General features: G+C 36.6%; 1 protein-coding gene across 1 annotated transcript in view; it reads right to left on the reverse strand.

The window, feature by feature from the left end:
- Positions 1–1,307: 1,307 nt before the first annotated feature.
- The window catches only part of LOC110456043 (inactive rhomboid protein 2-like), a 44,061-nt gene continuing 32,391 nt past the window's right edge, over positions 1,308–12,977 (reverse strand). Inside the window, exons 13-14 of the mRNA XM_021506567.1 lie at positions 10,463–10,616; positions 1,308–9,577 (exon numbers count right to left, since the gene is read on the reverse strand). Of these exons, the coding sequence (XP_021362242.1) occupies positions 9,107–9,577; positions 10,463–10,616 (625 nt within the window). The 3' untranslated portion in view covers positions 1,308–9,106. The remainder of the gene's footprint in view (positions 9,578–10,462; positions 10,617–12,977) is intronic.

Raw genomic sequence — 12,977 nt, forward strand, 5'->3', positions numbered from 1 at the left:
TATTTTCAGACACATTTTTTGGACAGTGACGACGATGACGACATTTCGACAGTTATACTTTACCCGAAACAGCAAAACGCCACGAAAATCGTAGACTANTTATTTTTCGGGTCGATCAGAAATCCAATATGGCCGCCACGGCCGCGATTTTGAAAAACTATTTCAAACTTAAAGTCAAGTTCTGCTAGGTTGATTGAACTGAAAGTTGGTAGGATTGATCAGCTCATGGTCCTGACAAAGTGTTGTTATTTTTCAGGTCAATAAGAAATCCAATATGGCCGCCACAGTCGCCATTTTGAAAAACTATTTCAAACTTAAAGTCAAGTTCTGCTGGGCTGATTGAACTGAAAGTTTGTAGGAATGATCGACTCATGATCCTGACAAAGTGCTGTTATTTTTCAGGTCAGTCAGAAATCCAATATGGCCGCCACGGTCGCCATTTTGAAAAACTATTTCAAACTTAAAAGTCAAGTTCTGCTGGGCTGATTGAACTGAAAGTTTGTAGGAATGATCGACTCATTGTCCTGACAAAGTTTTGTTATTTTTTCGGGTTGATCAGAAATCCAATATGGCCACCACGGCCGCCATTTTGAAAATACCTGCCAAAAATCATGACTCCATGGATCTCGACTATTCAAAATGAGTGTCAGGAAAGTCTTTACAAATCTGACCCTTGCGAACTTGAAAGTGGATCAAGGTCATTTATTTGAACAAACTCAATAGACCTTCATCCAAGCATGTTACTGGCTAATTATCATGTGGTTATTCAACAGATGTCACTGAAAGGAAACTTAACACAACAGACCAGTGATGCCCCTCTATCATAGCACACTTGGTCCTTCAAGCAAATAATTGGAGGCACAGTAGTCTAGTGGTAGGACGCCAGGCTTGTGACCGAAGGGTTGCAGGTTCGAGTCATGGCACGGCACTGTGTTGTTTCTTTGAGCAAGATACTTTACTCTGCTTTTTCCGGTCTACTCAGCTGTAAATGAATATGTGGTTGGGCAGCGCTAGAATTGTTGAATGCTAGCTGTGAGCGCCGAAATGGCAGTACCGGCTGTATGCTCCCCGGGGAATTGAGAAAGATATTGGCTGGTTGCAAAGGCCCTATAACCACGGATAATAATTTGTGAACATCATTGAGACGACCTAGGATCTAGGTTGTGATAAAGCGGTATATAAGAACCTCAAATTATTATTATTAATTGATTTCTGGTGGAACAATTGTTTTTTGCCATATTCACAAGCATCTGTGACCAATGAACAGAAACACTTCAAACATCCAACATTATAACAAAACAAAGTACAACAGTATTTAGTAAATTTATTTTATGTAGATGAGCAGATCACAAAACAGAAGGAATCACTTTAAATGAATAAAAAATAATATATGAATATAAAAGACTTTACCAGAAAATATAGATATATGTAGATATGAGATACATGTGAAGTAAGTTCAAGTAGATAACACAAGACCACACCAATTTTTTAATTAATTTCCCTTTTGATCAAGATCTCACTGCATATGTTTAACCTGTTCGACAAATTCATGAGAAAAAAAAGAAAATCACATTAACAAAATTTGTTGTTGATACACAAATGGCTTTCAGAGAAAGTATCTTTACTTGTGAAATATTTGCTATTACATTTATAGTTGGAAGTTGTTAGGTTCCAAACCTTTCTATTTTTAGTCTGGGTTCCTATTTTCAAATATTTGCACATCACAGTTGAACCATATAGGAAAAATGTTTGTTTTAAAGCTGAAGTCAAGAAAATTAATTCATAAATGAGACAGTGTTGGGTGAAAAGTAGAAAATGTAAAATGTTTTGGCTGTATCCAGCTTCAGTCCGATTATACAAAATCCCAAATAACAAAAATACTATTTGGTGTGGCCTGAATGATTTACAACCAATGAATGCTCAGGGCCCACTTGTATAAAAAATCTCAAAGTTAAGGAAGATCTCAAGCAATGTATTGTCTATGGGAAATCTTAGACTTGAGGAAATCTCAAGAGTTGAGATGTTTTATACAAGTGGGCCCTGAACATTAATCCGTGAGGTAAGATTTATAACTCTCCGAGACGAAAACCTACAAAATTCGGCATTCTACGAACAAAATATCCCAAACAACATTGAAATCAGTTTGAAACTTGTTTACGAATGAATACGTTACTCTTCATATATTGATAGGACTATTTTCTACCACATTTCAAACACAATTTTTTTATTTTTTATTTCTTTCAATCATGACAGATAAGGCAATAGCTCAAGTTCACACAACAAAATCTAGCACATATTATTTATGTAATTAAATTGTTCATTCCAGTAATCCATTATTCAGTTGCTTTATTAAATTGTGTACTACAGATTATCTGCTATTTCAGCAACCTTTCCTATTTTTTCTATCAGAGCTGAAGACATCACCATTTGCTTTTATTACCAAATCAAAATCAAAATCAATGCAGACAATAATTCATTCTTGAACAATTAATACATGTACATACTTAATTATGACTTTCAGAATACCACAAACAATACCCTCATCCATCTGTTTATTTCTAAAGCAAGGGACCCTGAACAACACTAACCAAATCACAACACCTATTGTGGACAAATATTGTATGTATGAATTTTCATTAATATTTCTCGCAACTTACAGTAAAGGAAATAAACCCACGAGAAGTTGAAAGTGATTTGAACTTTGACCTCATTTGATGACCTTGAACAGGTGTTTATATGTACTATGGGTATTTAAAGACATACTGAATAAGTTTCATTATTAAATTAACATTAGGCAAAGAAATGCTGCTTTTGACAAACAAATTATAATTTAAACTTTTATGACTAAACCACGTCTGGCAATGAAATATTATGCTGCGGACTTTTAAGATACCTTTGATTTGACATTTGACCCTAATTTGTGACCTTGACCTTGACGTGAGGGAAAAACAAAACCCCAATCACACATCACATTATAATTGTTCATGGGTGTATGAATTTTTCGTCAAAAGAACTTATGCTCATGACAAGAAAATGTCAACAGATGGACTTTGGCATAATTGCCTAATTTCCTTATTTTGGAAAGTAATTCTGAATTGTTCATCATTTTTTTCAGATATTAGAAATCAGAAGAGTTGCCTACATGTTGATCTTGGGTAAAATTTCATTAATGCAAAGTACATAACAACTTAAATAAGGACATGATTTACTATAATTCGCCCTAAAGGAGTCTTTGTAAGTTCTTTTTTGACAGCTTTTGCTACACATTTTTTTCCTTCATCAAAAAAACTGAAGGGCTAATGATGGAACGATCAATTACATACAATAAATGTCCTGTGAAACTGGTGTAAAAAACACCACCTTAAGCATTTCAATTATTAATTCAAATGTATAAGATATTTTAACGATGGCACAAATACATCAAACATGGTAAGCATTTATTTAAGTTATTCAAAATGTACATATACACAAAAATAGCAAGAAATGTATAATCTTCTTTTACATGTACATGTATTCAAAATCATATATTTCCTGACAACAGTGAAATCATTGAGCAGAATTACTATACTCAGTAATAACTAACAGGGGTGATAAGCTGAATCATCATTCAGGGACGATCGCTGAATCATCAATCAGGGATCATCGCTGAATCATCAATCAATCAACGGCAGAGTCGGCCATGTTGGAAGCATTTGATAAAAAAAATGTCATTTACAATTGGTACGAAACATCCAAATTACATGGCAGGAAAAAGATAATGAAACAAAGCAAATTACCTCCCTTCCTTACATGTAAATACCCGGGTACATGTATGAACTTCCCAAGAAATGATATTTTTTAAATATTCCCAAATAGTATTGGTATACATAAATATTCCGTGTATACAGTGTATATCTTTATAAATACAGTAGTATGTAATGCATATCAAATACACCTTGAAATCTGTTGACACCATTTTATAGTAAACATCTAACAAGAAAACCGTATACCAAAGGTTTATGTCTTTTGCTAAACAGTCCAGTCATTGTAAATCCTAATTTAACCCACCCCGTAAAAACTCTCTCTGGAGGGGCAGGGATTCCCTGCTCCCTGTCTCGTAAATGATAGTTTTCATCACACTACCTGTATACACTGCTACCTTGTAAAAATAATTTAATATTAATGAAATAGTCATTGCACATTGCATATACAGTGTATAAGAAAACTGGTTATTGGAAAAGATAGCATATAACAAAAAAACTAAAATATGGTAGACCTTCAAATTTGAACCTACACCTTATCAAATCATGTATCCATTCTATCAATATTTTGTGTAAAAACTTTGTGTTCTTAATCATCCAGAACAAAAATAAAATGTATACATCGCTTTTGCCAAATTTTAAAATAACATCATGCATAAAATCAAGTTTATGTTAAAGGCCATTTCATTTCATCACATTTGCACATGAAAGACAGATATACACTAGAGTAAAAAGAGCTCTTCATGTTCAGTCTGTACAGAAATAAACTCCTGAACAACACCACAACAAGCAAGCTCATTAGCCGTAGAAAGAAATCCCGCCATTGTAGGCTCCGTAAATAATGTACAGTGACATGCTGTTCCGTCTTTTATGATATGTCATGTTCCCATTGGATTCTATGTTAACTTACTCTCTTTTTTTCCAAAATATTTTCATGACATCTTTTGACATGCAGTTTTGATAAAACTCCAGAACCTGCTAGAGAATTATCCAGCGTTTCCTTTGCTTATCTTTATATTACTATCTGTGGTACAGTTGATGAGATATCACTTTTCATATCCAAGCTTAAACGTTTTACTTTGATGTCATTCCCAAAGACAATTCAAATTTTGTCTTACAAAAACGATTTTGCCAAGCATCCCATCCAGGTTAGAATTCAATGAAACAAATAACCAAAGGAAGCACTAGATTATTCTCTAGCTTCGAGATGAATTTCATCAGGTTTTTACTAAAAACGAAGCAAGGAAATGAAAATGACGCAACATGGCATGTCACTGTAAATGTTTTAAACAACAAAGACCATAAAGAGTCCTAATGACACGTCACTGCTGGGAAAGACGAAAACAATTTGTTTAACATGTATGTGGCACTGTATGTCCTACAAAACAACACTGAACTTTTTAAGCCCAACAGAAAATCCTAAATACATCTACAAACACTGAAATCATCAGATAAATTCTGTAATCTACAAACACTGAAGCTTTTAAGCCGAACAGAAAATCCTAAATACATCTACAACCACTGAAATCATCAGAAAAATTCTGTAATCTACACACACTGAAGCGTTTAGGCCTGACAGAAAATCCTAAATACATCTACAAACACTGAAATCATCAGATAAATTCTGTAATCTACAAATACAGACGCTTTTAGGCCCCAACAGAAAATCCTAAATACACTTACAAACACTGAAATCATCAGATAAATTCTGTAATCTACAAATACTGAAGCTTTTAAGCCCTGACAGAAAATCCTAAATACATCTACAACCACTGAAATCATCAGATGAATTCTGTAATCTACAAACACTGAAGCTTTTAGGCCTGACAGAAAATCCTTACTACATCTACAACCACTGAAGCTCTTAAGCTCAACAGAAGAAAGAAAAAACAATAAATACATTAGATCAATTCTGTAATCATTAAACACTGAAATCCTTAGGCATAACAGAAACATCTGACATATATCTGAACATGTTAATATACAAACATTCAAAACTGTCACTACCTGGTACATGTACCTTGGTATGTTTTTAATGAATCAGCTGTATTGATTTCATAAAATTGAAAAGAAATGACTAACTATTCAATGATATATAAATTTTGTTTTGGCATGTAAAATCATGCACATGGCACTATCATAAAGTAAAGCTTCTTATACATGTATCAAAGTGGAAGGCCCTTCTAGGACATTTCCAATACACATTTATTTGCAATAGTTTCACACTTTTGGGACCAAATATTCACTTTGAGATAATTAATTTTTCTGAATTATCTTTACCAACAAGAACAACTCTGACAAAAGGGTAAAACAAAACTATCTCTGGTACAGTATTTCACTTTTCAGATAATGAAGTTTGACTGTAGTGTATACTAGTCTTTATAACAGTATTTCATGACATAAATATAAAACAAACACATCAATGAAAGGGCCTCCATAGACACACACATCACAGATTACTCTCACTGAAGCACGGCTTTAGTGGCTCTTAAATTGTCCTTGATGCTATAAATAGTAACTGTTAGTAAGGTTAGAGAATCAAAGGATGGTTAGTTAGCTCATTCACCCCTGAATACACATTTGAACTCTTCCAATTCAAACGTTGGAATAGTCCATTATGAAATTTCAGGGGTGAATAAGTTAAGTAATGTTCCCCTAACTATTTCTTGTCTAATGTAAATTTTTTACAAACTACATGTAAAGTTATCGGTATATAGTCTGGTATAATTGTTAGACTACGTCAAGAAATGTTATTTTATTCATAACTAAAATTGTATCGTCTTTATCAGTGTTATTACCAAACACAGATAAGTCAAATTTCAGGCATGGCAATCATAAAACAAATCAATTTTTGGAAGAACTACCGTCTATCCTATACCAGATTTTTTTTGCCACAGTTTAATTTTCGCCTTTTTCACCCTCAGTAATGCAAGTGAATTTACCAAAACAGCAATCATTCGTACACAGCGTACCAAACAATGGGCGTCTATGCGGTTACCAGTGAAGGGCAAATGTTTGAATCCAAAAACTTTTTCCATCTGGCCACCACTAATCCAGTTGTCTCACTGTGCAGTCACCCTAAACCTGGTCCTAACAATCAGCCAGTATTTAAAGGGGACAGACTGTCCCACTGTTTTCAGCCAGCGTCACTTTTGTTTATCGCGATCCAAATGGTTGCACCAGAGTTGTTTGTTTATAAAATAAAGTCACACCTAGTAATTTGATGCTTCTTTCAGGAAAGCCTTGCAAGGCCTGCATAAACATTCGAGGGTCTGCAAGGATTCAAACCCGAAAATGTTACATTTAAAAGCAGACAAACTTGTTGCTCTGCATAGTGAACAAGCCCCAGTGTTTTAGGGGACAGACTGTTCCGCTGTTTTCAGACAATGTTTTAGGGGACAGACTGTTCCACTGTTTTCAGACAGTACTTTCGGGGACAGATTGAATGAATATCCTGGCAGTGTTTGCAGGAACAAATGAAATGTTCTCGAGGCCAAATTTTCTCAGAAATCCATCAACTCTTGCTGGAAACAAAGATGCCTAGAGAGTTACCAAAGAGGATCGGATTAACAATGAAGATTGAGCAGACGATCAACAAAGACGGATGGATTATAACTGACAGTGACTGGATTATCAGTGAAGATGACTAAAGGATCGACCAAATTGAATGGATTATCAACGAAGGTGGCTCAATTATCGAGGAGGGTGGACCTATTACAAGATTGTTCAGTAATTAATGAAGGTGAATCTATCGTAGCTTCACCAAACACTGTTGTTTACTTATGTCATGATGCGAGTAATACAACATTTTATGTATGATCTATTTAATCTCTTCTGGTATCTATTTTAGACTGAAACCTAATCTAACCGTCAGTATTCAAAACCATGCACCACAAGCCAACATGCATATAAACAGTAAATTACATTAATATAATATCATGCATACAAAATGAGCAATTTTACGATGAGCTGCACATAAGAATAAAAACAATCCCCCTACAACATTACTTATAATTAAGACACTTTTTCATGAGGAGATTAATTTTGGTTGATTTGATTTAAACATATTTTATTGTCGAAACAGACAAATGGATGAGAGACAAGTTCTAACAACTAACAAGCTCTTCTCCACAATTTGGTTCAATTAATATACCGTTCTTTGGGATATTTTGAATGTGGTTATCTTTTGGTTAATTTAGCACTTGGAGTGTATGAGCGAAATTAACCACACCAAAATTTCACCATGCCAAAATATTGTCGCAACATCCGGATATTGGCAGACTGTCTTCCAACCCATCTAGTAAGCATCATTTACTTACTTCCGAGGACTGTGCTTTTTTCAAAACTTGGCATTGCTTATTTAATTTAAACATCAATAAAGGGATGTTTTCACCTGTGTCGTAAATTCCAAATCTTTTCATATCCGTTGCTGTATTAGTTGTGTTTAACCCTTTCACCCCTATGTAACTTAAGTAGACTCTACCATGCATTGATATGAATGAGTCCATTATGGTCTACAGTGGTGAAAGGGTTAAGTGTATACAAGTAAGTCGCATCACTGTAAGTGATCTTAAACGTGTGCTCTCCTGTCCAGCGAGGTCAAGCGTATATAAAAGGATGTAAATTTATGGAATCTGAAAACAATTTGTAACATACCGACATGTTTTCTGTGAATACCTGTAGCACAACTACCTTAACACAATAGACTGATAGAGCCACTACTTAACTAAAGGCATTGGAAAGCACCAAAATGCAGCACACAGGATCGTAAAACACCAAAAATTTGATGCATCAAAATGTATCCACCCCATTTTGAGCAAAAACAAGCCAAATTTAGGTGACACAAAAATGTCCCAAAGCAAGCTGTAAAGTGAAGCTTCACAAATACAAACTTTGTCGCCTCTGTTCAGAGTCCAAAGTGACCAGATGGATTTGCTTCAAGCCATACTGCAATGCCTTGACAATATCATTGAAGCAACTTAACATACCAGAATGACTTGAGCACCATAGTTTTTTTCCCCTTTTCTTTAACGATGTTTCTTTCCAACATTCATCTCACTTTTTATTTCCTTTTTTGGATGGATATAATATTATGATTCAGTGATAAAAAAAACCAACACATGTTAATACTTATACAGAAGACATATAACAATCCATTTGTTCACAATATATGAGGTTGTCTTATTACACATTATGCTATAAAATCAGCTGAAAAAAGTTCTATTGAACAGTGTCTACCATTATATTAATTATTTGCATGACATATAAAAACCTGTCCCGTTTCACTTTACGCTAATATAATTAAAAGGAGATTAAAATGAAGCACTATAATTAGTCAACTGAACCCATTCTAGAGTACAGGCCCCTTACAGCAGGGCAGTATAGGTGGAGCCTCGGTTGATACTGACGTCCATGTTTTTACAAAACGTTTTCGTGATCGGGATACAGTTAAAGTACGAGATGATCTCTCCCTCGGTAATAGGCACCACATAGAATATGATAACGAGCATCGCTATCATTAGTAGGGCGAGAATAGACGAAACCAAGACTACCACCCAACGTTTCATGAAATTGACCTGGACACCGAAGTCCTCCACAAGTATCGTGGACATCAAAAGACCAAAGAAAAATCCGAACATGTGAGCCCAGTTATCCAGCCAGGGAAACAGTCCAAAGAAAAACAGAAGGATCATGATGACAACGAAAATGGCAAGCCATGTGCATAGACGTCTTTTCTGATCACGACTGCCGGATTCCTGTCTGTGCTGTAAGTAATGACCGATCAAATCCACGAAAAACACGGACAGGACCCCAAACTGAGCTCCAGCAGGTCCAACCTATAAAACAGACAAAATAAATAATTATTTTACAAGAACTCAAAAGAATCTCCAGCCGGTCCCAGCTATAACACAGTCAAATGGAAACAATTGCTACAGGTCATGGACAGGTCATGGACAGGCAATGGGCTATTGAGGAGTATTTCATCAGTTTCAATAATGGCACGTGTTTGATGTTGAAAATGCATCCATTTGAACATTTTACAAACTGAAATATTATTGATACCAGTATTGAGAAGAATATATCTTGAAAACCATTGTTATCCAAAAAATATGCTTGTTTTTGGATTTGTCCTGTGCACTTGTTTAATACCAGAGGTTGATTAATTTTGAATATGTTTGCATTATTTAACTGTTTTCTGTTGCACCTACAGTTTTTAGAATTGCCATACATATGTTATGCTATACAATGTTCACACTGATAATATATATATGTCAATCTGTGACAGTTTTACAAAGATAAATTTGGCCAAACCTAAAGCAGACTTAACGCTGTATATGTCCTCACTATATTGACAGACACCAGCTGGGGCCTGTTTGTTTATGCGGAACGACCGGTACACCAGTTTTTAAATGTAACATTTTTGGGTATAAATCCTGGCAGACCTGCAAATGTTGATGCAGGCCTTGCAAGGCTTTGTCAAGGCTCGTCTGAAGGCAGCATCCGATTAAAAGGTCCGACCCTATTTCATAAACGAACAACTCTGGTCCAGCCGATTCAACCATTTGGATTGCGATAAATGAAAAACAGCCCAAGCAAAACATCTTTGTTAAACCCTACCATGCGAGGTTAAGCTGGCTCTAATGTACACCATTTTGTTTTTGTCACATACTTTTAAGATTTAAATTTGGGGCTGGTGTGAGTGATGCTGTAGCGTGACTCACCTCGACCTGGTAGGGGAGCAGTACAGCACTAGCCAGGCTTCCCACTGCACCACTGCCACAATAAATAATAGCCATGAACTTCCAGCCCACCAAGTTCTCAGCATGCCGCATCACAAACATCTGGAACAGGATGCTGATCAGTAGATGGAACAACCTGGAGAGAAAAAATCAAAATAACTTGTGATTAAATAAAATCAAATTTTTGCTGAAAAAAAGACCAATGGGTTTTAAATGTCACTTGAGTAAAATAATAAAAGATACACATAGTGTTTAGTAGATCTAATTTGAAAGAATATATTCCGAGTGGGGCAACAAAGTGTTCCCATTTGTAAGGCATACTGTGAAATCACCAATTCCTGTGGTTTTTTTATTTTCATTAATTTTGTGGGTTTTCTTATTCCACGAATTGTGGTCCAGGAGGTAATTACAAGTTTGACATAAAGCATTTCTTCGTTTGGGCACATTATCATAATCTACGAATACCAGTGGTCGAAACAGAATGACTAATAGAGGTAGTTCTTAATGGATAATGATGGACTCAAAAGAAAATGTACGCGGTGTGGGGGTTGAAGGACCTGTAAGAAATATCACCTGAGTGAGGTGGAGAGAGCATTAGCATGGAAGACTTCCCTCGTGTAAAGGAGCAAGAGGCCCAGAGGCCCTGTATCTCTCACCTGGATATTAAAAGTAATCATGGCAAAATATTCCCCAAATAAGATCCAAGGGAATGGGCCAGACCCCAAGGCCAATCCTTGTATCATATCTGTATTAGATTTTTCAAGCCCAGCAATTTTATGTATGGTTACGGGGTGGGGATCTCAACTGTTTCCAAGATGTGATTCAGAAACTAGGTCCCTAGAGTTGTGACCAGGATCAATTATAATATCATGACTGCATTCGTCTCTTTAAGCCCAACAATTGTATATAGTTTTAGGGTGGGGATCTTAACTGTTTCAAAGGTATGACCCAGGTGTTAAGTCTCCAAGGGTGGGGCAGACCCTGGGGTCAATTCTTATATCATGACTGCATTCGTCTCTTTATGCCAAGCATTTGTATATACAGTTTTGGGGTGGGGATCTCAACCGTTTCAAAGTTATGACCCAGGCACTATGTCTCCAAGGGTGGGGCCAGACCTCTGGGCAATCCTGGAAGCATATGTGCATTCTTCTCTTCATACTCAGCAATTGTATATAAGGTAATATGATGGGGATCTCAACCATTTCCAAGCAATAAACTATTTTTTGCCCCACCCTTTAGCCAAGGGGGTCAGCCCCACTACTTGTACAATTTAAATCCCTACCTCCCATGAATGCTTCCAACCAAATGTGATTCATATCCAGTGCATAGTTCTACAGAAAAAGTCATTCCACACTTCCATATATGGTCACTGAGTGACCACGTGAGATGACACAGTCGTGCGAGTGGTCAGTACATAGTCAATTTTCGAAGCGAGTGGACGTCCGTGCAAATTATATGAGGAAAACCACAGTTAACATTTATATATCGTTTGTGGAACTTTTATATGAACACCTACAGGAAACGTAGTGAGTAAATACTGACGTATTTTGGGAAAAAACTATTTTCATTCCATGAACTTGTGAACTCTTTGAGTTTTTTACACACATGATCGGGCCTTAGTGCCAATAATAGATACGATCAGGCCTGAGTGCTAATAACTTAGGCCTGAGTGCCACAAAGTGTAGGCCGGAGAGCCACTGTGTCTGTGATAACACGTTTTTATGGGAAACATGTGTGGAGGACCGAAGAACTATATCGTAATTTTACGGCATCTGATATTTATACCGTCGATCACCATCATGGCTACTGAGGCTGAACCTTCAGTCAATGCTCAAAGTTCTTCAGAGAACGTAAGCAGTGATGCGACAAGCATTGGACTATTGTTACAATCACAAGTCCAAACGCTTGAGAGCATCAACAAATTGCACTATTCAGTGCAGGATATGCAAAATTTAATGTATTCTGGACCGTCACACACCGTGACTCGATCGATGGAACGGCAAAACAGACAGGTTGTTGGCTGTTCTGGTATTGGGGACGCCCCCATATGTGATCGGGAGTCGCACTACAGTGGGCGGAGCTATGAGCATCCGGGTGTTTTTCAAGATGGCGGCGCCCATGACATGTCTGAAGAAGGGGAATCAGAGACCCCAGACGACGGGTTTAACGCTGTTTTGGATGATATCGAAGATTCAAATGACTCATCATGTGAGGTTGATGATCTCCTCAAAGATATGGAGGAGATCTATAGCAACGAAGAGGTATGTGGACCTCCAATCAATGACAAACTGGCCAGTTCATGCAACGGTGCTTTTCGTACTATGATCGGTGCACACCGCCTTAGTGATACCAAGGCGAAGTACAATCGGCCGATTAATTGTCCTAATTTGACAACACCCAAAGTCAACATTGAGGTTTGGACAGAGGCAAAACCGTTTGCTAGAACCAAAGACAAATCGGTACAGAAAATCCAATCCATGATGGTGAAAGCTACAAT

Source organism: Mizuhopecten yessoensis, unplaced genomic scaffold, assembly GCF_002113885.1.
Source record: "Mizuhopecten yessoensis strain PY_sf001 unplaced genomic scaffold, ASM211388v2 scaffold8479, whole genome shotgun sequence".
Taxonomy (NCBI): domain Eukaryota; kingdom Metazoa; phylum Mollusca; class Bivalvia; order Pectinida; family Pectinidae; genus Mizuhopecten; species Mizuhopecten yessoensis.